Source organism: Rana temporaria, chromosome 8 (genome assembly GCF_905171775.1).
Source record: "Rana temporaria chromosome 8, aRanTem1.1, whole genome shotgun sequence".
Classification (NCBI taxonomy): domain Eukaryota; kingdom Metazoa; phylum Chordata; class Amphibia; order Anura; family Ranidae; genus Rana; species Rana temporaria.
Window position 1 is genome coordinate 34,615,361 of NC_053496.1, and position 25,269 is coordinate 34,640,629.

At 45.5% G+C, this 25,269-nt stretch overlaps 1 protein-coding gene across 22 annotated transcripts in view; it reads left to right on the forward strand.

The window, feature by feature from the left end:
- The window catches only part of ABLIM1 (actin binding LIM protein 1), a 297,962-nt gene that overhangs the window by 79,238 nt on the left and 193,455 nt on the right, over positions 1-25,269 (forward strand). For 21 of the 22 annotated variants that reach the window (XM_040361545.1, XM_040361549.1, XM_040361556.1 and 18 more), the window contains 2 exons: positions 10,395-10,578; positions 16,402-16,514. In XM_040361545.1, coding sequence (XP_040217479.1) covers positions 10,395-10,578; positions 16,402-16,514 — 297 coding nt within the window. Of the gene's footprint in view, positions 1-5,802; positions 5,940-10,394; positions 10,579-16,401; positions 16,515-25,269 lie in introns of those variants that run through there. The other variant, XM_040361552.1, reaches the window with a different exon arrangement.

Consider the following 25,269-nt stretch of genomic DNA (forward strand, 5'->3'; position numbering starts at 1 on the left):
TTTTTGGGGTAGTTAAATAGTTAATAGCATAGCTTAAATAAACTCACGTATTTGGTGTCCAACGTCCGCTCCTCTGTCATTCTGTCTGCTATTTACATTTATATTCCGCTCGTTGTGCCGTTGCCATTTTACTTTCTGTACAGGTGCTATTCTAAATTTAAGGGGGATGCGAGAGTTAGTTAGCTCTCATCCTGTTGATTTGTTCAAATTGGGCCTCTGCTTTGGCTGGGTTGTGCTGTGGGCTCATTCTGTTGTTGCTCCCCACACCAGGGAGAAAGCCTTGCATTACTGTGGTGAGTTACAGACAGAAGAACAGGAAGTGAGGATTTCTCAGAAGAAATAAGGACATTTAACCACCTAAGGACCGGACCAATATGCTGCTAAATGACCCAAGGGGTTTTTACGATTCGGCACTGCGTCGCTTTAACAGACAATTGCGCGGTCGTGCGACGTGGCTCCCAAACAAAATTGGCGTCCTTTTTTCCCCACAAATAGAGCGTTCTTTTGGTGGTATTTGATCACCTCTGCGATTTTTATTTTTTGCGCTCTAAACAAAAATAGAGCGACAATTTTGAAAAAAATGCAATATTTTTTACTTTTTGCTATAATAAATATCCCCCAAAAACATATATAAAAAAAAAAAATTTCCCTCAGTTTAGGCCGATACGTATTCTTCTACCTATTTTTGATAAAAAAATCTCAATAAGCGTTTATCGATTGGTTTGCGCAAAATTTATAGCGTTTACAAAATAGGGGATAGTTTTATTATTTTTTTTTTTTTTTTTTACTACTAATGGCGGCGATCAGTGATTTTTTTCGTGACTGCGACATTATGGCGGACACTTCGGAAAATTTTGACACATTTTTTGGACCATTGTCATTTTCACAGCAAAAAAATGCATTTAAATTGCATTGTTTATTGTGAAAATGACAGTTGCCGTTTGGGAGTTAACCACAGGGGGCGCTGTAGGAGTTAGGGTTCACCTAGTGTGTGTTTACAACTGTAGTGGGGGTGGCTGTAGGACTGACGTCATCGATCGAGTCTCCCTATAAAAGGGATCACACGATCGATGCAGCCGCCACAGTGAAGCACGGGGAAGCCGTGTTTACATACGGCTCTCCCCGTTCTTCAGCTCCGGGGAGCGATCGCGATGGAGCGGCTATAAACGAATAGCCGCGCCGTCGTCCCGGATCGCTCCCCGCGGGAATCCGACTGCCGCATGTAGCGGGGGGGGGGGGGGGGGTCCCGATCGGACCCCCGACCCACGTCTAGGCAGGGACGTGGGCCAATGTGCCTGTACGTGCCATTCTGCCGACGTACATATACATGCGGCGGTCTGGAAGTGGTTAAAAGCAAAATGGAAGGATGAGGTAAGTGAAGGAGGACTGCACTAAGGTAAAGGAAGCTATTTAGGGAAAAAATGTTTTACCTTTACAACCCCTTTAAGTTCAATGTTTCCGAGCATGCGTCTGAATTTTTGCGCGTTGGAATTGCTACAGGCGATCAGAATTTCCGATTGGTATTTTTTTCCGGCAGAAAAATAAAGAACCTGCTCTCAATCTTTTGCTAGCGGAAATTCCGACAGCAAAAGTCCAATGGAGCATACACACGGTCGGAATTTTTGACCAAAAGCTCACACCGGTCTTTTGCTGGCGGAATTTTCGACCGTGTGTACTAGGCATTAGACTGGGATGCCAGTGAAGTTCATGTGCGTGTAAAGGCAGGCGTCCCAATACTTTTGGAATTATAGTGTATGTAATAAAGGAAACTACATGATATAAAGGGGGGTGGATGACAAAGGGGGTCACAGTGTTAATGGTGGCAGTTTAGTTCTCGTCAGCCCAAGAAATACAGCACCTTAGGGGTTACGCTGACATCCCTGACGCTCGTGCATTCATTGCGGAGCTGACAGTCTGAATGCGCCATTGTGCAGGATTAATTGTGCGGTTATTGATTGTGATGCACTTCCCCGTCTTTTGTAAAAGGGTAATGGGAATCGTGTATGACGGATGGGATTGCATTGTCACTGACTTTCAGCTTTTTCATTCTGTGTTTTAAATGGAGTCATTCCGCCGATTGGCAATATAAAGTGCATCAGAGCGAACGTCAGCGCTTTGTTTTTTTTATGGCAGCTTCATGTGAAGGCAGACTAGGCAGGAGCCTAAGGCGGTTCCCTGCAGGGGGGGGGTTGGCAGATCGACCTAAACATGGAGTCTGCTATGTGTAGAATGGAAATGGATCAGATACAATGTACACAGAATGCACTCAGGAGAAGATTGCAACCTAATGGCCCTCCATGATGCCAACCTCAGCCTGACATTGTCCAGTGCTACTGGTGCCTGAACCGCCTTCAGATCTCCATAAAGACAGATGATAGATCTTGATTTATTTTCCTTACACTCTCTGCCCCATTCCTTCATATCATCTCTGACCCCCGGCCTTCCCTCCAGTCTTGTACCCGTTCCTCTCCTCTACTGAAATGGCTTAATCTGATTTCATTGCACACTGTGAGCTTCTCACAATGTGCATTAGAATATGTAGCAGAGTCAGAGCCCTTCTCTTTTCCTGGCTGCAGAATGTCCAGCATCATCTAGCTCTTTCCTCCCCAGCCTGACTTTCCTGTTCCTTTATTCATTGGATTTCAGTTCTTTCAGTCATGGTGGCTCAGCATCACATGTGGGCATTACCCAGGGCAAAAAGCATTCAAACACAGCCTGCCTGGGAGCATCCAATTCTCCAGACTGCAACCACCCATCAAATTTTTTTCTTAGGTGCATATCAAGAGCCAGGCCACTTCTTGTATCGGGGCTGAGAGGGAGTACTAAGGCAAGGGGCATTGATATTTTCAGGAAGCTCTGTACAACCCTTGCGGGCATCTCCCACCAGCCATGATCTGCCTGAATTGTGTAGAGAAGCACAGAGACCCTAATATTAAAGTGGAGTTCCGGCCACAATTTCACTTTTTAAATATAAATACCCCTGTAATACACAAGCTTAATGTATTCTAGTAAAGTTAGTCTGTAAACCAAGGTCCGTTTTGTTAGGTTGTTACAGCATTTAGACACTTTATAAAATAGAAATTGACTGGGGCCATCTTAAGTGTGGGCATCATGAAGCCAGACTGTATGACTTCCTGGATTTCAGCCTTGCAGATCTCGCACATGCTCAGTGCTGCACAAGCAGTGTCAGATCAGGTTTCAGCACCTGTGCTGTCCAAGTCACATGATTCTTTGAGACTGGGGAGTGCACAGACTCCTGGAAAGTTACACCCACTACATTCCCAGGAGTCTGTGCGGTGTAGGTTAGGAAGCATTAAGCACCTAGGTGCAGGAAGTGGGAAGATTAACTATTCTGCCTAGCAACAACACTTTGAAGGCATCTAAAATAAAAATACAAATTCGTAAAGGACTAATGACATTTTTTTAAAACTACTGATGTAATGTTATATTTATGGGTGGAACTCCACTTTAATGAACATATTAACCACTTGCCGCCTGACAAACGCACATAAACGTCCTGATGAGAAGCGGTTATAGCAGGATTTCGTCACTTCCGGTTTCCGTGTTGTCATTCCCTGGCTATTACAGGGGAGCAGCTGATCACATATGATATTTGTTTGATCAGCTGCTTCGAAGGGCACAGGAGACATCAGGGGTCTAAAAGACCCTTATGCCGCGTACACACGATCATTTTTCGTCATGAAAAAAAAACAATTTTTTCCAACTTCATTATTAAAAACAACGTTTCCCACACACCATCGTTTTAAAAAAATGCTCTAGCAAAGCGCGGTGACGTACAACACGTACGACGGCACTATAAAGGGGAAGTTCCATGCGGATGGCGCCACCCTTGGGGCTGCTTTAGCTGATTCCGTGTTGGTAAAAGACGATTCGCGCTTTTCTGTCTGTTACAGCGTGATGAATGTGCTTACTGCATTATGAACGGTAGTTTTACCAGAACGAGCGCTCCCGTCTCATAACTTGCTTCTGAGCATGCGCGGGTTTAAAACGTCGTTTTAGCCCACACACGATCATTTTTTACAACCCAAAAAACGACATTTTTTAAAATGACGTTAAAAAATGCAACATGTTAGAAAAAAACAATTTTTAGAAGCCGAAAAACGATGTGAAGCCCACACACGATAATTTTAAATGACGTTTTTAAAAACGTTGTTTTTTTTCATGCCGAAAAATGATCGCGGCATTAGTCCTTGTTTACACTGAAGGCGAGTTTAAAATCCTGCAAGTTCAGCTGAACTCGCATGGTTTCAAACCTCCATTTCAGTCTGACTTCGGGGGCGATTTGAATGACATCTGTGCGGGTTCCTGCACAGATGTCTATTGATATCACCACCAAAGTCGCCAAAAGTAGTGCAGGAACTAAGTCGGCATTGCATTGATTGGGTCAATGCCATTGCTGGCAATAGGCTGCGATGCGATTTGGTGTGCATCAGTTTTAGCAAATCTCCTACTAAGCCCCCGTCCACATCCGGCCGATTTGACATGTCAAATTGAACGCCAAATGAGAGCCCATTGCCGGCAACAGCACCGGCCGAACCTGTGCGACGGCGACATTGCGGCGCGCACCTTTTTCCAAAAGTAGCTCCTGACAGATGAATTTGTACGATTTCGAAGCCGCGTTCAGTGTGAACGAAGGCTTAAAAACAGCCGGGAATCCCGGCAAGAAAAAAGAGAACGTGTTCTCTTTTTTCCCACCGGGGTTCCCGGCGGTTTTCCTGTCGGGAAAACTGCGATGGAGCATACACACGGCCGGTTTATACCGGCAACTGCAAAAGGAAGTCCCAGGTTTCTCCCATAGCGTCTGATGGAAGCACGTCGGGCAGCCCAGTACACAAAGAAATCGCTGATGATCCACACCCGATCTGAAATCAATACAACAGATGAGGACAAACATACAGGGAAAAAAAACTAAAAGACTAATTTGTCAAATTGAATTTTAATAAATTCCTTTGTAAAAGAAAACACAAAGATGGAGAAGGTTGGATGACTTTCTCTATCTTTGTGTTTTCTTGCATACTTAGGCCCTGTACACACGATCGGACAAAACCGATGAAAACGGACTGAAGTTCAGTTTCATCGGTCCAAACCGACCGTGTGTACGGCCCATCGGTCAGTTATACTTCGGTCCAAAAATGTAGAACTTGCTTTAAAATTCAACCGATGGACGCCTAACCGATAGGTCAAAACTGATGGTTAGTATGCAAAAGCATCGGTTCCAAACCCGCGCATGCTCAGAATCAAGTCGACGCATGCTTGGAAGCATTGAACTTCATTTTTCTCTGCACGTCGTTGTGTTTTACGTCACCGCGTTGGACTTAATCGGTTTTTGAACTGATGGTGTGTAGGCACATCAGACCATCAGTCTGCTTCATCGGTTAACCTTCGGACCGTTCTCATCGGATGGACCGGCGGTGTGTACGCGGCCTAAGTGCAATGTTTTATTGCTTAATAATCATATTTCTAGGTTTGGATTGTCAGTATATGCTTACCATTGTTGTACAGTGATTGCGTTTAACTGCGTCCCAGTCCCTATGTGAAGTGGTCCCCAGCTGCGAGGAGTCTGGAGCTAGGCCAGGCCCAGCAGAGTTTGCACTCCCAGTTTGTGAGACAACTGAGGCCTTTGTGTTTTAATTGAAGCAAATTACGTTTATACTCCGCCAATGGCCGCAAGCCAAGTCACTGTTTTTATTTACTTTGCTTTAATGAAATGCAGAACTTTGTGTGGAGCAGATTGCGGTTGTTACAGAATAATATCCACCCTGGGAGGAGCGGATAGAAGTGACAGAGGGGAGATTGGATGGAGTATTAAGTGTGTGAGATGCTGTTCTAGTGAGGAGATGACAGTCCGAGGTGAGAACGTGGAGGGACAGCAAATGGCTTTGTTGTGTCCACCTTAGGAGACCCACTAACTGCAGCAGGTGCGTGAAGTGGTGAAACACACTGTACACTGAAGAGTCATACTGTTATGTAGGGGTCACTGAAAGTGAAATGCTGACATATGTCACTCTATATGTCCCCCCAAGTGTCAGTGTGTCATTGTTCTGGGGCCCCAAGTGTCAGTGTGTCATTGTTCTAGGGCCCCAAGTGTCAGTGTGTCATTGTTCTGGGACCCCAAGTGTCAGTGTGTCATTGTTCTGGGACCCCAAGTGTCAGTGTGTCATTGTTCTGGGACCCCAAGTGTCAGTGAGCCATTGTTCTATACCCCCACTTATCAGTTTGTCATTGATCTAGACCCCCAAGTGTCAATGTATAATTTTTCTGGGACCCCTGAGTGTCAGTGTGTCATTGTTGTGGACCCACAATTGTCAGTGTGTCATTGTTCTGGGACCCCCAATTGTCAGTGTGACATTGTTCTGGGACCCCAGAGTGTCAGTGTGTCATTGTTCTGGGACCCCCACGTATCAGTAAGTCATTGTTCTAGGGCCCCCAAGTATAAGTGTGTCATTGTTCTGGACCCCCAATTGTCAGTGTGACATTGTTCTGGGACCCCAGAGTGTCAGTGTGTCATTGTTCTGGGACCCCCACGTATCAGTAAGTCATTGTTCTAGGGCCCCCAAGTATCAGTGAGTCATTGTTCTGGGACCCCCTAGTATCAGTGTTTCATTGTTCTGGGACCCCCAAGTATCAGTGAGTCATTGTTCTGGGACCCCCTAGTATCAGTGTTTCATTGTTCTGGGACCCCCACGTATCAGTAAGTCATTGTTCTAGGGCCCCCAAGTATCAGTGAGTCATTGTTCTGGGACCCCCTAGTATCAGTGTTTCATTGTTCTGGGACCCCCAAGTATCAGTGAGTCATTGTTCTGGGCCCCTCAAGTATCAGTGCGTCATTGTTCTGGGACCCCCAAGTATCAGTGAGTTATTGTTCTGGGCCCCGCAAGTATCAGTGAGTCATTGTTCTGGGACCCCCAAGTATCAGTGAGTCATTGTTCTGGGACCCCCAAGTATCAGTAAGTCATTGTTCTGGGCCCCGCAAGTATCAGTGAGTCATTGTTCTGGGACCCCCAAGTATCAGTGAGTCATTGTTCTGGGACCCCCAAGTATCAGTGAGTCATTGTTCTGGGACCCCATAGTGCCAGTATGTTATTGTTTTATATTTATTTTTGTTGACCCCTAATGTCAATGTATCATTCTGGCACCCCAAGTATCTGTGTGTCATTATAGGGACCCTGAGGTATCCATGTGTCATTATTTCTAGGAGCACCAAGTTTCTGTGTGTCATTTTTCTTGGACCCCAAAGTATCTGTGTGTCATTATTATGGGACCCACAAATGTCCATTTGTCACATTTTGAGACCCCCCAAGTGTCAGTGTGTCATTATTCCAGGACCACCAATTACCAGTGTGTCATGGTTCCTGGACCCTCAAAATGTCAGTGTATACTTTGCCCATGTTCTTACTTCTTTTCCATCTTTTATTGAATAAGCTATTCTGAGTATGTTATGAGAGAGGATTCTGATGAATGACATCACAAGGAGCCGCCTTGCCATTCAGCGCCAGGTCGCCCCCACAGTTGTTGGTGTGTGTAGGCATTTGTGTTTGATAACACGTCTGCAGTACATCAAGGTAACATATGGTGCCCGCTTGGTGTGACGTCTTGTTAGACACACAGAATGCTGCATTGATTCAGTATCTAGTGCTGGAGGTGCCAGGTCACTTGGGCAAACAATACATAATGCCATCTGGCACTTGTACAGCTGCTACCTGACATCTCCCTGGCAGCGCCTGCTGGCTTATACTTAAAGTCTCATAAAACAACTTTCCCAGGTATTAACCCTCTGGCACCACTGAACGGGAAAATATTGAGTTTTCAAAACTTTGCAAAACACCTTCAGACAGAACACGTGCCAGTGAGTCACATAGGGTGGCATACCGAAGGGAAAACTCTTCTCTTAACTCTTTTATATTGTTGCAGTGTTATAGCATTCTCAATGTCCTCCATACTAGATGACTTACAATTGGTTAGGCTGGCCATAGATAGTCAACATTTTTTCAGAAATTATCAAAATTCTGTGAAATGTATAATAATTGCCACTTTAAGTATAAAGAAATGAATGCTGACAACCAACAGATATAGTAGACATCAGACATGATGGTTAACTTTTCCCACTTCCCATGGTCATTATATGCAGGTGATCATCTTTGAGAGCTGATGAGTACCATGAGTACCCTGTCCCCGTCAGGAGCCTTGCGCCCTGGGGAATTAGGGGCAGGTCCCCCGAAAAATGGAGTCCACCTGGTTTCAACTGGGTAGACCATGAGTACCCAGTCCCTGTCAGGAGTCTTGAACCCTGTGGGATCAGTGGCAGGTCCTCCAAAGAATAGGGGCCACCAGGTTTCAGTCGGGTAGACCATAAGTACCAAGTCCCCGTCAGGAGTCTTGCACCCTACGAGATCAGGGGCAGGTCCTCTCAAGAATAGGGTCCACCTGGTTTAAGCCTGGTGGAGCATGAGTAACCAATCCCCGTCAGGAGTCTTGCACCCTGGGAGATCAGGGGTGGGTCCTCCAAAGAATGGGGTCCACTTGGTTTCAGCCAGGTAAACCATAAGTACCCAGTCCCTGTCCGGAGTCTTGCACCCTACGGCATCAGGGAAAGGGCCCTCAAAGAATGGAGTCCACCTGGTTTTGGCCAGGTAGACCATAAGTACCAGGTCCCTGTTAGGAGTCTTGTACCCTGGGGAGATTACGGGTGTAGCACTACCCCCGAAGGAGCTGCTGGTTTGTTTTGGGTGGCACGTTACCTCTGTATCTCCACCATCTAGGGTACTTGATGAGAGTTGTAGTAAATGGAATGTCAACAGGTGTCTTTTATGTGCTTTTATTACCCAGCCGGGTAAAAACGGTTAAACAGTAGAGAGGTGAAGGGATAGCAGATACGAGATAGGAGATAGTAGATCCAGGTATAACTGAACACGGGAAACAGTCCTGCTTCCAACGACACTTTACTTCGTCACTCCAGCCGGAGTGGGTATATATTCTCCAGCCTGGCAGCCAGAATGTCACTCGAACTTAGGTTTAAGTTTCTGCCACAGACCCTCCTATAAAATTGGAGACAATTATGGTCCGGAATCCTCTCTAGTAGATTCAGCACCCGGATCTCCTTCAGGTAGTTTTGCACAGTCAGTAGCTAACAGGCAACCAACATCCAGCCTGTCAGAACTCAGGTGGTCCCCCAATGAATGGACAGGCCCCGACTGGAACACCAGCCTCGTGCTCGGTATCCCCCGGACAGACTCCTCATCGGTCAGCTTCCTCCAATTGGATGGACAGCTCGGGGAATTGGGGGCCCAGTCGACTACTGGGCCCACACAGTGGATCAATCGCTCCGGGCCAACGTGGTCCCGGAACCAAGAACACTGCTGCCCACGCACACCCCGGCCAGGAGGGCCATATGCGGGGGTGTCGTGGAATGGCTACCCCAAGGCGCCACACGAGGAAGAAGAACCTCGAGGTAATGGCGTCTGCCCCCTTTATACCTCTCCCCAGCATGCACAGCGAGGCAGCCAACCCCGCATTGGCCGCTAAGGAGTGGCACTCAGAACTCTTGACCACACTGCTGCCACCTGCCGTCCGGGGGTGACGGGAGTCCCCGGACAAAAGGTCAGCCCACAGCACAGCCAAGCCAAAGCAGAGACCCAAATTTTAACAATCCACCCATTTCAGAGCCAACTACGTCTCTGAAGTCTCCCCTAAATTTAACATAGCACTGATTCTGAAAGTAACCCGGCGACTACACAAGTATGGTCTTTAATCTTTAGAACAGGACCATGTGTTACACCCTATGCACTTTTTTGTGTGCTCATTTTTTTTTTATTCCACCTGGTGTTTCATTTTGGGCCCACTGCACTGCAAAGCTTAAAAAATAAATGTGCCTATGCTCAGCGACGGTTAAACAATGAGTCCACCCAAACCACCCTGGTGGGCGTTCTTATAAATGTCTTCGTTACAACAACAGTATAATTCCCTGCCATAATTCCCAGCACTATTCCTGTCTACCTGGCACCTTTGAATGCCCAATTTTGGGTGTTCTGGCTCCTCCTCCTATTATTTTCAGAATAATATTAGATAAATAAGAATCCGCTGGCATGGTGGGATTTAATCATAATGTTGACTTTTGATGGCAGATCCTCTTTCTGCATGGGGAGTCATCATGATAGGAAGTAAGGGAAAATCTTACTAGTAGGAACAAAGACAGGGGTTACAACCCATTCCAGACGCCATACAAAACCATAGAAAAATGTTTTTACTGATTTGGTTTCGTTTTAAGTTTTCTGACATACCGTATAAATAAATAAATAAAACCATCTATGTGTGACGTGCAACATTTATTTTTCTTGTTGGATTGATCCAAACTATTTTTGTGTTCTGTATTTCAGTTTGTGGCTGCGACTTGGCTCAGGGAGGCTTCTTCATCAAGAACGGGGAGTATCTATGTACGTTGGATTACCAGCGCATGTACGGGACGCGGTGCAGTGGCTGTGGGGAGTTTGTGGAGGGAGAGGTGGTGACCGCGTTAGGAAAGACCTATCACCCCAGCTGCTTCGCCTGCACAGTCTGCAAGTAAGTATCGTCCGTGCAAATGAGGGGGAAATGTAGATCTTAGTGGGCGTCTTTCTGGATATGTCTTCAAATTTGTACTCTGGAAGCTGTGCCAATAGAAAGGAGGCAAAGGAAAAATGGCAAGTAATCGGTATTGCCTGTGGCTGATCTTTTCCCCTTTACTGATTGTAAAGCGGCCAGTGTAAAAGAGCAGGGCTTTGCTTCCTCTTTTCAGAGCTGTCGACTGGTGGGGTAACGATAGCATGGAATAGATGAAGCAGAGGCAAGGAAATCCTTGCACTGCATACCTCCAGGTACAATTTCCTCTTCAGCAAGAACAGTGAGCTGCACAGTAGTTATGTCACTGACTCTCACTCCAAACCTGGCAAGAATGGGGACAGCAGTACCTTAGATGATCTCACGCTGCAGAAATACAGCTATGACGCTATAGAACATTAGTGCTTGGACACAGGAATTTCACCGCTATTATATTAGAGGACTTCAAAACAAAAAGTAATGCCGTGTACACGCGACCGTTTTTCGCGATGTGAATTTTTTTTTTTTTTTTTTAATGTCATTAAAAACGATCGTGTGTGGGCTCCAGAGCATTTTTCGCGACGTTAAAAATGGCCATTAAAAATTTACAACATGCTCTAAATTTTCGTGTCGTTTTTAATGTTGTCGTTTTTAACGTTGTAAAAATGGTCGTGTGTGTGCTTTAACGACGTGAAAATAACGCGCATGCTCAGAAGCAAGTTTTGAGACTGGAGCGCTCGTTCTGGTAAAACTAGCGTTCGTAATGGAGATAGCACATTCACTGAATGGAACTTCCCCTTTATAGTGCCGTCGTACGTGTTGTACGTCACCGCGCTTTGCTAGAGCATTTTTTTTTCACGATCGTGTGTAGGCAAGGCAGGCTTAACAATAATCGGGTTGAAAAAAAACTTTGGGGCAGATCCACAGAGATCTGCACCGGCGCAGCGTATGGGAGATACGCTATGCCGCTGTAACTTACTTTGCCAGACTTCGAATCCTCAAAGATTTCGCGCCGTAAGTTACGGCGGCGTAGTCTATCTCTGGCGGCGGAATTCAAATTGGCAATTAGGGGGCGTGTTTCATTTAAATGAAGCGCATCCCCGCGCCGAATGAACTGCGCATGCGCCGTCCCTAAATTTCCCGCCGTGCATTGCGCTAAATGACGTCGCTAGGACGTCATTTTTTTTTAACATAGACGTGAATTACGTCCATCCCGATTCACGGACGGCTTACGCAAAAAAATCTAAAAATTCAAATTAAATGCGGGAACGACGGCCATACTTAAAGGGGTTGTAAAGACAAAAATATTTTCCTCTTAAATTAAAGTCTGACAGTAGCTGATAAAGTAAAAAGTAATGTTTTGCATTATAACTAGTTTGATACCTGTTGAAATCGAGCTGTTTTATTCACCTCCGTCACTCCTGAATTGTTATTCTCACTGACTTCCTGGTTTGCGGTGCGCATTCATTCTTGCTACATCACGGCCTAATGGGAACTACAATTCCCATTAGGCTTAGCCTCCATGCCTGTGAGGGATAAGAGAGCATCTTCACGCAGGGCTGTAGTCATAGGAAGGGGGTGAGCACATTCTGCTTTCCACCATGCAAAACAGCTCAGATGCTGGTGGAAAGCAAGAAGAGGAGTGACAGGAAATGGCATTTTCAAACCTGGATTACTGTATTTTGGAGGTCAAAAGGAAAAACGAGGTAAGTGATATTTAAATGCTCTAGCTTACAGCAATCAATTGATCTAATAAAATATGAACCTTTAGTGTTCCTTTAACATGGCAAATCTATCTATACGCCGCAAAACACCAGCTTTAACTATACGCCGTAAAAAGCCGACTAGAGACGACGTAAAAGAATGCGACGGCCGCGCGTACGTTTGTGGATCGTCGGAAATATCTAATTTGCATACCCGACGCGGAAAACGACCCGAACTCCACCCAGCGGACGCCAAAGTATTGCATCTAAGATCTGAAGGCGTACAAAGCCGTACGCCTGTCGGATCTAACCCAGATGCCGTCATATCTTGGTTTGAGGATTCAAACTAAAGATACGACGTGGGTAATTTGAAAGTACGCCGGCGTATCAGTAGATACGCCGGCGTACTTGCTCTGTGGATCTGCCCCTTTGTTTTTTCTAGACCATTAAAAATGGTCATGTGTACGCGGCATGAATCTTCCAAGATACTGCTTTGGCACAGGTAACATTTCTGCCTATTAGAGCTGCACAATTTTGAGAATCACAATTTTTACTTAGAATAAAGATCACGATTCTCTCATGATTCTCGCAGCGTAACATCATATTTCACATTATACAAAAAAATTTATGCTAACTTTACTGTTTTTTTTTTTTTTTTATTCATTATAGTGTATTTTTTTCCCAAAAAAATGCGTTTGAAAGACTCAAATACAATGTGACAAAAAATATTGCAACAACCTCCATTTTATTCTATGGGGTTTCTGCTAATATATATATATTTATAAATATATATATATATATATATATATATATATATATATTCATATATACATATATATATATATACAGATTTTAACTTGTAAGCAACAAGTGTCAGAAAAAGGTTTAGTCTTTAAGTGGTTAAATTGACCTCTTTTACAGACCGGAGTTCAATCCTTTGATCTAAAAGAACCAAATGTTACAATGTTTCTCTTTGTCTTTCCTAAGCTATGTTCTGATAAACTTGCCAGGCTGCCTGGTTTTTATTTTTTGGGAATGTTTGACCATTCTTCCAGAAGCGCATTTGTGAGGTCAGGCACTGATGTTGGATGAGAAGGTCTGGCTTACAGTCAACGCACAAAGTCATTCCAAACGGGATCTATCAGGTTGAGGTCAGGGCTCTGTGCAGGCCAGCCAAGTTCCTCCACCCCAAACTCGCTCATCCATATCTTTATGGACCTTGTTTTGTACACTGGTGCGCAGTCATGTTGGAACAGGAAGAAGCCGTTCCCAAACTGTTTCCACAAAGTTAGGAGCATGAAATTGTCCAAAATGTCTTGCTGGTATGCTGACACCTTAAGAGTTCTCTTCACTAGAACTAAGGGGTCAAGCCCAACCCATGAAAAACAACCCCACACCATAATCCCCCCTCCACCAAATGATTTGGACCAATACACAAAGCAAGGTCAATAAAGACATAAATTATCGCGTTTGGGGTGGAGGAATTTGACTGGCCTGCACAGAGTACTGACCTCTACCCAAAAGAACACCTTTGGGATGAATTAGAGTGGAGACTGCGAGCCAGGCCTTCTTGTCCAACATCAGTGCCTGACCTTACAAATGTGCTTCTGGAAGAATGGTCAAACATTCCCATAGACACACTCCTAAACCTTGTGGACAGCCTTCCTAGAAGAGTTTAAGCTGTTCTAGCTGGAAAGGGTGGGCCAATTCAATATTGAACCCTATGGACTATAACTTGCCATTAAAGTTCATGTGTGGGGCGTGGCTTGATGGTAGAGCAAGAGGTTGCATAGATCCCTGGCTTTGGCTCTTACTACCCGATCCTGCAGTCATCCTGAGTCCTTTCTCTCGCTAAACGGCACAATGTCCTTCCCCACAGTCGTGGATATCTTCCCCGACCGTCATGATGATAAAATATGGGCCACCCATTCCCCCACCTGCGGCAGAACAACTTGCTTGGTTCCCGTAGACAAGATGGTGTAGGGGCCTCATCCATTCTGTCTGGTACAATGCAGTCTCTCCCCTCCCTGCATAGAGAACAGCAATGTCACTGATCCGTCTCAGGCTGATCCCATGCTGGCACACATTATGCTATCTATACAGGATTGCAAGGCCTCTTTCACTGCCCAAATGGAAACCATACACATTGATTTCTCCCTACTTAAGTAGGACGCACAGAACCTGTGTGATAGAACCAGGGTAGTTGAAGAACACATTAGTTCCCTGGAAGATGCACTGCTACAGTGCTTACTGCCACAGATGATTTAGCGACCCTCAGAGCCATATAGATGACCTGGAGAATCATTCCCGCAGGAACAACCTTCGCTTTGTGGGGTTCCCCGATTGTTCGGAGTGTCCCCACCCTGAACAAATTCTCTGCTCCTGGCTGCGTAATGTTTTTGACAATGATACACTTTCATCCACCATTGTGATTGAATGTGCACATCGTACACCTTCACATGCTCCTCCCACAAGTGCCCCTCTGCGATCCCTTTATTGCATGGATCTTCAATTTTCAGGAAAATGTTGCCATTTTATGCCTTGCCAGGGAAAAAGGGCCACTCAAATATAATGGTAATACCATATCGGTCTATCTTGACTTCTCGGCTGAAGTCCAACGCACCTCCATTGCAACTGTGAAAGACCGCCTGCGTACCGAAGGCCTACAGTACGCTATGCTTTTTCCTGCTAAGCTGTGGATCATTCAAAATGGTAAAGTGCAATTCTACACAAACCCAAAAGAAGCTATGGCCTGGCTGAATGATCGCTTTGGAGCTGCACCCAAACACAGACGCAACTGATCTTTAGCTCCTGATGCCCGGAGCACCCCTCTGACTTTTTTTCTGCAGATCTTAGGATCCCCTCGCCTATAAACAGGGGCCACCATACATTGCTTATATCCTGCCTGCCTATCTGCCTTTAATGGTTGCTGCTCCTTTCCCTTTCCCTGTTGGGAAATTACTCTGCTGTGCCTGAACCTTGATCTGTGACCTGCATTTTATGCAACTCTCACCGGCCCACCTCTTGGAGTACCTTATAGACCGCTGTCATTTTGTGCCTTATTATAGAAGATAAAATGTGAACTCCATCTTAACCAAGGACAATACTTCCATTGCCAAGAGCCTTTTCGGTTTCATTGCCCATACCAGTTTGTGGCGAGGCCACGGGTAGTCTATAACCTCGGTTGAGTGTTTTCGTTAAAGGATCCAAGGCTCGCCATGTTTGGGATGGTTGAGCAGGGATGGATTGGGTAGGGTTTTTCCTGGAACTTCTCCAGCCTGCGATGATGACTGTGGCTGGATTTTTTTTTTTTTTTTTTGTTTTCGTTATTAATTGTTTTGCTTATCTAAAATATTTGGTCTCACACGCTCTTACTTTTATGTACTATGGGGAATGCAACGGTCACCACCGTTTACGATATTCCCATTCCATCAACCACGACAGCTTATCTGACACTCCACAATCCGACAGGCAAGATCCATTCCATTTCCCAAATAACCGAGACACAAGCTCTAGTTACTGGTTTCAAAATGTATGATCATGGAAGGGATCACAGTATCCAACGAAATCCCTCTGGTTGTAACTAGTCAATGATTCTCACATTCGAGACTTGGAAAAGAGCAAAAACATTTCTCAAAATTTGGGACAGAAGGATAGCTAGTCCTTTAACTCTAAATTCAACGTCAATATAATAGCTGTCTTCCTTTCTTTGGTTATGCTTGCCTCCCAATTTATTTAGACCAGTGCTTACTTGGCTTGAAATTCAGTTGTCTATATAATTAGCTGTGACTATGTATTTAATATCACGTGAGGCGTGCGTGATGTCATTTTACTGATGCTTATTGTTTAATGTTTGTTGAGTGCACAACTCTTTTTTGTGTACTGGGCTTAAAGTTTTTGTAGGTTTTTTTTTTTTTTTTTAAATCAATAAACATATCTTTAAAAAAAAGGGGGATCCTAATACTTTTGGTAATATAGTGTAGATAGACAGACAGACAGACAAGATACAGTAGATAAATTTGGTGGAGATTTTTTTTTGTCTTTGTTCTTCGTTTCTCAGCCACAAACATACTAATTTCTACACAAATGTCTTTATTCTTGCCAGGCGTCCGTTTCCTCCAGGAGATCGCGTCACGTTCAATGGGAGAGACTGTCTGTGTCAGAGCTGCGCTGCACAACCCATGGCCCCAGGACCTAAAGAGATCACCACATCCAACAGTAAGTGTTCACAGAAAATTCTGCAAAGTTTCCCTAAGGCTGCTTTCACATTGGGCTGTGTAGCCGCGGTGACGGTATAGCCGCGCTATTTGTAGCGCCGCTATATCGTCGTATTTACCACGATATTCGGGCACTAGCGGTGAGGTTTTAACCCCCGTTAGCGGCCGAAAAAGGGTTAATACCGCCCGCGTTGCGGGTGGTATTACCGCGGTTTCCCATTTCAAATTTAAGACGCGGTATAGGAGCGGTGAACACATCACTCCTATACCGCAGTAAAGATGCGGCTTATCTTTGGGCGGTGATGCGACAATTTGGGTTTGGAGAGGGATTCATTTCTTGGGTCCAGCTCCTATACTCATCCCCGGTGGCGGCGATAAGGGAGGGCGGCAGGGTATCGCGCACTTTCGACCTGCACAGGGGCACGAGACAGGGGTGCCCATTGTCACCCCTCCTCTTTGCCCTAGCCATTGAGCCTCTCGCGGTCATGATACGGACGGATCCATTGATTCAGGGATTCCACTTTGGGGACCTGCACGAGAAAATTATGCTATACGCCGACGATACCATGCTGCTACTTGGAGACACGACCGGGTCATTGACGGAGGCCATGGAGGTGGTCCGGCGGTTTGGCGTATATTCGGGCCTGACCATTAATTGGACGAAGTCCTTTTTGTTGCTACTTGATCAACGGCCTCTCCTACCCATACATACTATTCAGGACATCCCGGTCTCCGAATCTTTTCGGTACCTCGGTGTCCAGGTTATGGCATGCCCGCTAGACTATGTCAGACTCAACCTCACCCCCTTGCTTAATCGCTGTAGGGACCGGGTCAAGGTGTGGAGCAAACTTAAATTGTCACCGGTGGGGAGGGTAAACTTGATAAAGATGATTCTTATGCCACAATTACTATACATATTGCACAACTCCCCGATGGTCATCCCTCTGAAAAAGTTCAACATTTTTTAATTCTATTTTCCGCTCTTTAATTTGGCTAGCAAAGCCCCCCAGGGTCAAACTTGAACAACTGCAATGTCCAAAAGAGGCCGGCGGATTGGCATTGCCCAATCCCTGGCTCTACTATTTGGCCTCCCAGGCGCAGCATATTGCGAGGGTAGTTGGCCCTCAACAGGACCTCCAGCTGAATCTGAGGGACTCATCGGTTCGGCTGCTCAGATTCACGACCGGGGGGGGGAAGTGATAGAAGGACTAGAGGCCTTGAGATATGCGAAATCCAACAAACGGTTCCCCACATATGTACTCATGCAGAAAGTCTGGAACAAGGTCAGGATGATGCAGGGTGTGACAGGGTACACTAAATATAGCCCCATATGGGACAACTTACACTACCGCGAGATAGCGAAAATCCCGTATGGTTCAAGGTGGAAACAACATGGCATATCCCTCATGACACACATTGTAAGGGCAGGACGGCTGAGACCTTTCGCCGAGCTCAGGGCTGACTTTCAACTCCCGACATCCATGCACTTTTATTACCTACAACTCAAACACGCATATGAAGCCCAGCGGGAGGATGACATATGGATCATGAATGTGGCACCGGTGTTTAATTACCTATCGGATGTGTCCTCCTACAAGGGATTTATATCCAGCTGCTATGCTATGCTGCTCAACCTGTTCTTACCAGTTGCCCCTCACAGGGCGGTGGCGCTGTGGGAACGGGATGTAGGAGCGTTTGAGGATGAGCAGTGGGAAGAGGCCTTGCAGGCGGTTCCCGCTTGCTCCCTAAACGTGGCACAGAGACTTTCACAGCTGTACATACTCCTACGGGTTCATTACACGCCGGCCAAGCTGGCGAGGATGGGACTGGGGGTAGACCCCTGCTGTACTAGATGCTGTAGAGACCATGGAGATCTCATTCACCTCCTGTGGCGATTCCCGAAGCTCCATCTGTATTGGTCAGGGGTGGTGGATACGATTAACAGGGCCTTTCAGGCTCAGGTTCCTTTGGAGCCCAAGGTGTGTCTCCTGGGGATCACGGAGGGTCTCCTGGTAGAGGATATCCCTAGACAGGCTATAGGTAGAGCTCTGTTCCAGGCCCGCTTGTTAATACTGAGACACTGGAAAGACACTGAACCACCGACAGTGCAGGAATGGGTTAAACAAATTGGAGTCACTTTGAGGTTGGAGAAGGTGGTGTATCAGAAACGAGGGACGAGCGGCAAATATGAGAAGTTATGGGCCCAGTGGTTTGATGTTCCGGGACTTGCCCCAATAGATTTGGTATACGACAGGTTATTTTAGAACCTCTTCTAGCCGGGTTGGGAGCAACCTTATAAGCCTCGCAGGGGGAAGAGACGGGATTAGTTGCAGGGAATTTTACCATGATGCGGAGATTTGATTGTAGTACAAAGTTTTGTTTTATGTGTACTCTCCCATGTGACTTTCAATGTGAATATGCTCTGGAGATTGTAAACTGTTTTATTTTTATATATGCTCAATAAAAACACTTGTTTGAGAAAAAAAAAAGATCCGGCTAGCAGGACTTTTGGAGCGCTCCTGCTAGCGCACCGCTTCAGTGTGAAAGCCTTCGGGCTTTCACATTGAACACTACAGGGCAGGTTTTTTTCATGCGGTATAGCAGTGCTATTTTTAGCGCTGTACCGCATGAAAAACGCCTCAATGTGAAAGGGGCCTTAGCTATCAATCAAACCCCTCTGTGTGTGTCCACCTTTTTCTGAATGCTTTTGTTCATTTTTTCCCCTAATAATCAGGTGTTTTCATGTTTTCTTGCAATTTGCAGCAGCATTTGCATGACTTTAAATCTTTGATACAGCTTGGTGCCCTCTAACAAAACCAGTTTGAGGTAGAGGTATTTACCTTTTGCCTACTGGGCACTTTCACCCCCTTCCTGCCCAGGCCAAATTTCAGCTTTCCGCGCTGCCACGATTTGAATGACAATTGCGCGGTAATGCTAAACTGTACCCATATTACATTTTTATAATTTCTTGCACACAAATAGAGCTTTATTTTGGTGGTATTTAATCAACACTGGTTTATTTTTTATTTTTTTGCTAAACAAATAAAACAAAATATAAAATTTTGCAAACAGGTAATTTTTCTCCTTCATGATGTGCACTGATGGGCACTGATAGGCGGCACTGATGGGCACTGATGAGGCAGCACTGATAGGCTGCACTGATGGACACTAAGGTGGTACTGGTGGGCACTGATAAGGAGGCACTGATGAGCCTACATTGATATGTGGCACTAATAAGCACTGATAGGCGGCACTGGTGGGCACTAACTGGCAGCGCCGATTGGCATCACTGATGGGCACTGATTGGCATCACTGATGGGCACTGATAAGCAGCAGTGATAGGCACTGTTGGGGCTGCACTGATAATCAGAACACTGATAAGCTGCCCTGATTATCAGTGCAGATGTCCCCTTTCACATTAGCCAGTTACCAGCTCTCTCCTCTCCTCATGCTGTGACAGTGTGAGGAAAGGAATGCTGATAACCAGCAAGTGTGTTTACATCGTTAGGAGTTGTGATTGGCTCTTTACCCCGTTCTGTGACCAGCTGTGTCTGGAGGACGTCATATGACGCCCTCCCAGAACTGGCCAACTGTGCTGTAGTAGTCATTTTGCTAAAGCAATCTGTAGTTAGTGGTGGAGGAACCTTTCCTGTTGATCACCGTTTCTGATGTTCATCACTAATAGTCACTTCATTATTTGGAGCACCTTTGGACTTTTTACTGATGCACTTTATGGACTTCTTTTTGTGTCATTATCAGAATTTTTAAATTTTTATATTTAATCACTTTGGATGTTATTTAAATTTTATGATTATGTTTTTGCGCTGCACTTTATTACCATTGATCACTATTGGGATTTTGTATTTGAATTTATCCTTCAGTGCTGGCTTGCAATTTTTTAGGTTTATTTAGTTTTAATTTTTCCAGCGCTGAATTTCTTTATTACTTTCGCTAAAGCAAAGTCAGCAAAAGAGAGCAAGTCTCTTTTTTTTTGCCTGATGGTAACACGCTATCTTCTAGCTCCTGAATGTGCATAACAGTAATGAATAAGGGAGACCTGTAGTTCAGAGGGTTATAAACTATTATTTGATACTGTTATACAAACTGATTATTGCAATCCCCAAGCCCAATCGTGAATGGATCTGTGTAGACATGTTTAGCTAGATTCAGGTAGGGGCGCGCAACTATAAGGCGGCGTAGCCTAGCGTGTTTACACTACGCCGCCTTAAGTCAGAGAGGCAAATACTGTATTCTCAAAGTACATGCCTCCTAACTTAGGGCGGCGTAGCGTGAAAGCGGCGGGCGCAAGCGCGCCTAATTCAAATTCGGCTGAGGGGGCGTGTTTTATGTTAATATGCTTTGACCCGAAGTGATTGGCGTTTTTTTTAAACCGGGCGCCTACATTTCCCAGTGTGCATTGCGTCTACGTCCGCCGCACGGGCCTATTGATTTCGACGTGGACGTAAACGACGTAAATCCCTATTCACGGACGACTTACGCAAACTACGTAAAAATTTCGAATTTCGACACGGGAAACGGCGGCCATACTTAACATTACTATTCCATCTATTTGATGGAATAACTTTAGGCCTGATAATGCGTTACGTAAACGGCGTAAATGTACTGCGGCGGCCGGGCGTACGTTCGTGAATAGGCGTATCTACTGATTTACATATTCTACGCCGACCGCAATGGAAGCGCCACCTGGCGGCCAGCCTGAATAATATTGCAACCTAAGATAGGACGGCGCAAGCCGTCGTATCTTAGATATGTTTAAGCGTATCTCTGTTTGAAAGTACACTTAAACATAGGTCGGCGCAGATTCTGAGTTAGGTCGGCGTATCTACTGATACGCCGACCTAACTCTTACTGAATCTAGCTAGTTATCTCCCAGCTCTAGAGTACCCATAACAGTAATGCATTACAGAGGGGAATGTACACTGCTATTTGATGCTATTACACAAACTGATTATTGCAATTCTCAGCTAAACCCGATCATGAATAGTCCTTTGTAGACAATATGCTGTACACTACGTGCCGCACTCATGGATGGTCATGAACATTGTAACTGAAATCACGTGTGGTGAATGTGTACAGTTCTTTAGTAATTACATTTATCAGGCCGTGAAGAGTTCTCTCTGCTTCGCTGCCTCCACCATCTCTCTATAAATCCTCTCTGGGTGATTTTACGAATATTTTCCAACAACGGGTGACCTTTGTGCCAAACTCCGACATGCCCGCACAGGTCTGTCCTACAATAACTAGTGAGGTCATTGCGACATTCTAGTCATCAAGCCAAATTCCTGGGCGCTGATTTGTTCCCAAATATGAGCCAGACGCTGATCCCCAATGTGGGACGTTTGAGTAACAGAGACACCTGTCCTCCATTTTTACTGCCGTGAGAAGTGAACTCGGCAATACCATTAAAAGAAACAAACAGCCCAAATTGGATGGATTGTTTGCCGGGTGGGTGGATAGAGTGTTTGGCCCCCCAAAAAATATATAACTGCAAAACTCGGTCCGAAGCTCCGCGGCCGCGGGACCCGCGGACCCGATCGCCGCTGGAGTCCCGCGATCGATCCCCGGAGCTGAAGAACGTGGAGAGCTGTGTGTAAACACAGCTTCCCAGTTCTTCACCATGGCGCTGTCATTGATTGTGTGTTCCCTTTTATAGGGAAACACGATCAATGACGTCACACGTCCAGCCCCGCCCCCCTACAGTTAGAAACACAGATGAGGTCACACTTAACCCCTTCAGCGCCCCCTAGTGGTTAACTCCCAAACTGCAATTGTCATTTTCACAGTAAACAATGCATTTTTCCTGTTTACAAGTAAACAATGCATTTTTAATGCATTTTTTTTGCTGTGAAAATGACAATGGTCCCAAAAATGTGTCAAAATTGTCCGAAGTGTCCGCCATAATGTCGCAGTCATGAAACAAATCACTGATCGCCGCCATTAGTAGTAAAAAAATATTTTTTTTATAAAAATGCAATAAAACTATGCCCTATTTTGTAAACGCTATACATTTTGCACAAACCAATCGATAAACGCTTATTGCGATTTTTCTTACCAAAAATATGTAGACGAATACGTATCGGCCTAAACTGAGGACAACATTTTTTTTTATATATTTTTGGGGGATATTTATTATAGCAAAAAGTAAAAAATATTGCATTTTTTTTCAAAATTGTCGCTCTATTTTTGTTTATAGCGCAAAAAATAAAAACCACAGAGGTGATCAAATACCACCAAAAGAAAGCTCTATTTGTGGGAAAAAAAGGACGCCAATTTTGTTTGGGAGCCACGGCGCACAGCCGCGCAATTGTCTGTTAAAGAGACGCAGTGCCGAATCGCAAAAACTGTCCGGGTCCTTTACCTGCCTAAAGGTCTGGGTCTTGTGATTATGATGAATTAGAGCGGAGACTGCGAGCCAGGCCTTCTCATCCACATCCGTCAACTTTTTTTGTATAATAAACTGAGCAAAAGGAAGAAAATAAGAGTAGGCCGTACAATTTCCAAACATTTTAATCACAGGTGAAAATGATGTAACTGATCTGTGTTGTGATGAGTATTATGCAGCTTTGTGACATGCATGGCCTTTATATCAGTCTGTATTTGGGATAATAGTAATTATAGTGAATCAGCTGTGTCTGTTAATTGTGTTAGTCACAGAGATGGAACGTGCAGCCATTATATGCAAATTAATGTGAAATTTCTGGAAGGCTCAGCGGACCATATGAGAAATCAGCGCGGCCATCTGCTAGCGGGCAGCGTCCATACTGGACATGGCAGATCAGCCGGGCTTGTTTAGCAACTTGTGACACAGCAACTCCTTGTGACAGTCCATGGAGCTGACAATCCACTGACATTCCGCTGTGATATCACCAGGGTGTCACATACAACTTGTAACATCTCATTACTGTCACTGCGTTCTTGCTGCATGGCGCGGTATCATCCTGGACGGTCTTAAAGGGTACCTATCAGGAAAACCATACGAGAGCAGCCATGGCTGGGATTTTTTTCTGAAGGAAAAATTCTAAGCAGGTTTGTGGACCCCTTCACTACCTGAGGTCACTAACCTGGAACAAGCAAGCAGGCAGTGAAGTCAAATACCCTAAATAGTTGTGGCTGCTCAGTAAAAGCTCAGGACCGGAATGGCAGTCAAGGAATTTGAATATTTGCCTACAAACGATCGTGAAAAAAAAATGCTCGAGCAAAGCACGGTGACATACAACATGTACGACAGCACTATAAAGGGGAAGTTCCATTAGGATGGCGCCACCCTTAGGGGTACTTTTGCTGATTTCGTGTTAAGTAAAAGTTTGGTGAGAGACGATTCGCGCTTTTCAGTCTGTTACAGCGTGATGAATGTGCTAACTCCATTACAAACGCTAGTTATACCAGAACGAGTGCTCCCGTCTCATAACTTGCTTCTGAGCAAGAACATTTTTTTCATGTCGTTAAAGCCCACACACGACCGTTTTTCACAACGTGAAAAATGTCAACGTGAAAAACGACGCGAAAAAAAGAGCATGTTCTAAATTTTTAATAGTCATTTTTCACGTCATGAAAAATGCTCTGGAGCCTACACACAATCATTTTTAATGACATTTAAAAAAAATGGCATTTTTCACATCATGAAAAACGGTCGTGTGTACGCGGCATTAGTTGACAGGGATGGCACCCTGTGTGGTCTTCTGCTGCTGTAGCCCATCTGCTTCAAGGTTGGTTGTGTTGCGCATTCAGAGATGGTATTCTGCATACCTTGGTGTAAGGAGTGGTTATTTGAGTTAGGCCCCTTTCACTGAGCAGGGAGGGACCTGTTAGAGCCCAATACTTTTGGTAATACAGTGTATTTTGTATTTATACTGGCAGTGGCGGCGGGTGCTCACATTTTTTGGGGGGTGCAAACAAACTGGAGAAAAAAAAGAAAACATCAATTGCCGCCACTGTGCCCATCAAACACCGCCAGTTTCCCCCCCCAAATGCAGCCAGTTTGTCCCCAAATGCAGCCAGTATCCTCTCAAATGCCGCCAGCTTGTCCCCAAATGCAGCCAGTTTCCCCCCAGCCTGGCACTTACCTTCCTCGGGTCAGCGCTGTCCTTCTCCACACTCCCTCGATGTCTTCTCCCGTCCTCAATTCTTACTGTGGGGGGAGGGGACTGACTGGGGGAGGTGACCTATGTACAAGGGACACAGCATCGGTCTCCTCTCCCTGACAGGTGCTCCACGTCCCTGCTCTAAAACTGCCGATCGCGGATAGCTGGCGGACATCGTGGCCGCCAGGCACGCGCATCGGCATCACGGTGGCGCGCGCCCCCCAGTGGCCGGAGAACCCGAGGCCGTAAAAAGACGGCCTCCGGGATTTATAGAGCCACCTGGAGGCAATATTTTTACTATGGCCCCGGACTGAAGTAGTTAAACAGGGAATGCACAGGCTGTGCGCCTTCTATTTAACCATTTGGAAGCCAATTAGAGCACACAGGCTCTAATTGGGAAGCCTATTAGAACCTCTGACTCTAATCAGGCACTTCCAAAACACACCCACCAATGTTATTCAGATGGCCGGACACCTGAATAGTGGGCGGCAGCGGCGACAATAAATATATTCATTCAATGCATGAATCTATCTATTGTTGAGTGACGGGTGCAGGAGAGAGGGGGCGGCGCTCCTGCGCCCACTATGGACGCACCACCACTGGATGGGGGTCTGTGCTTTTAGACACTTGAAGAGGAATTAGGAACAGAGAGAT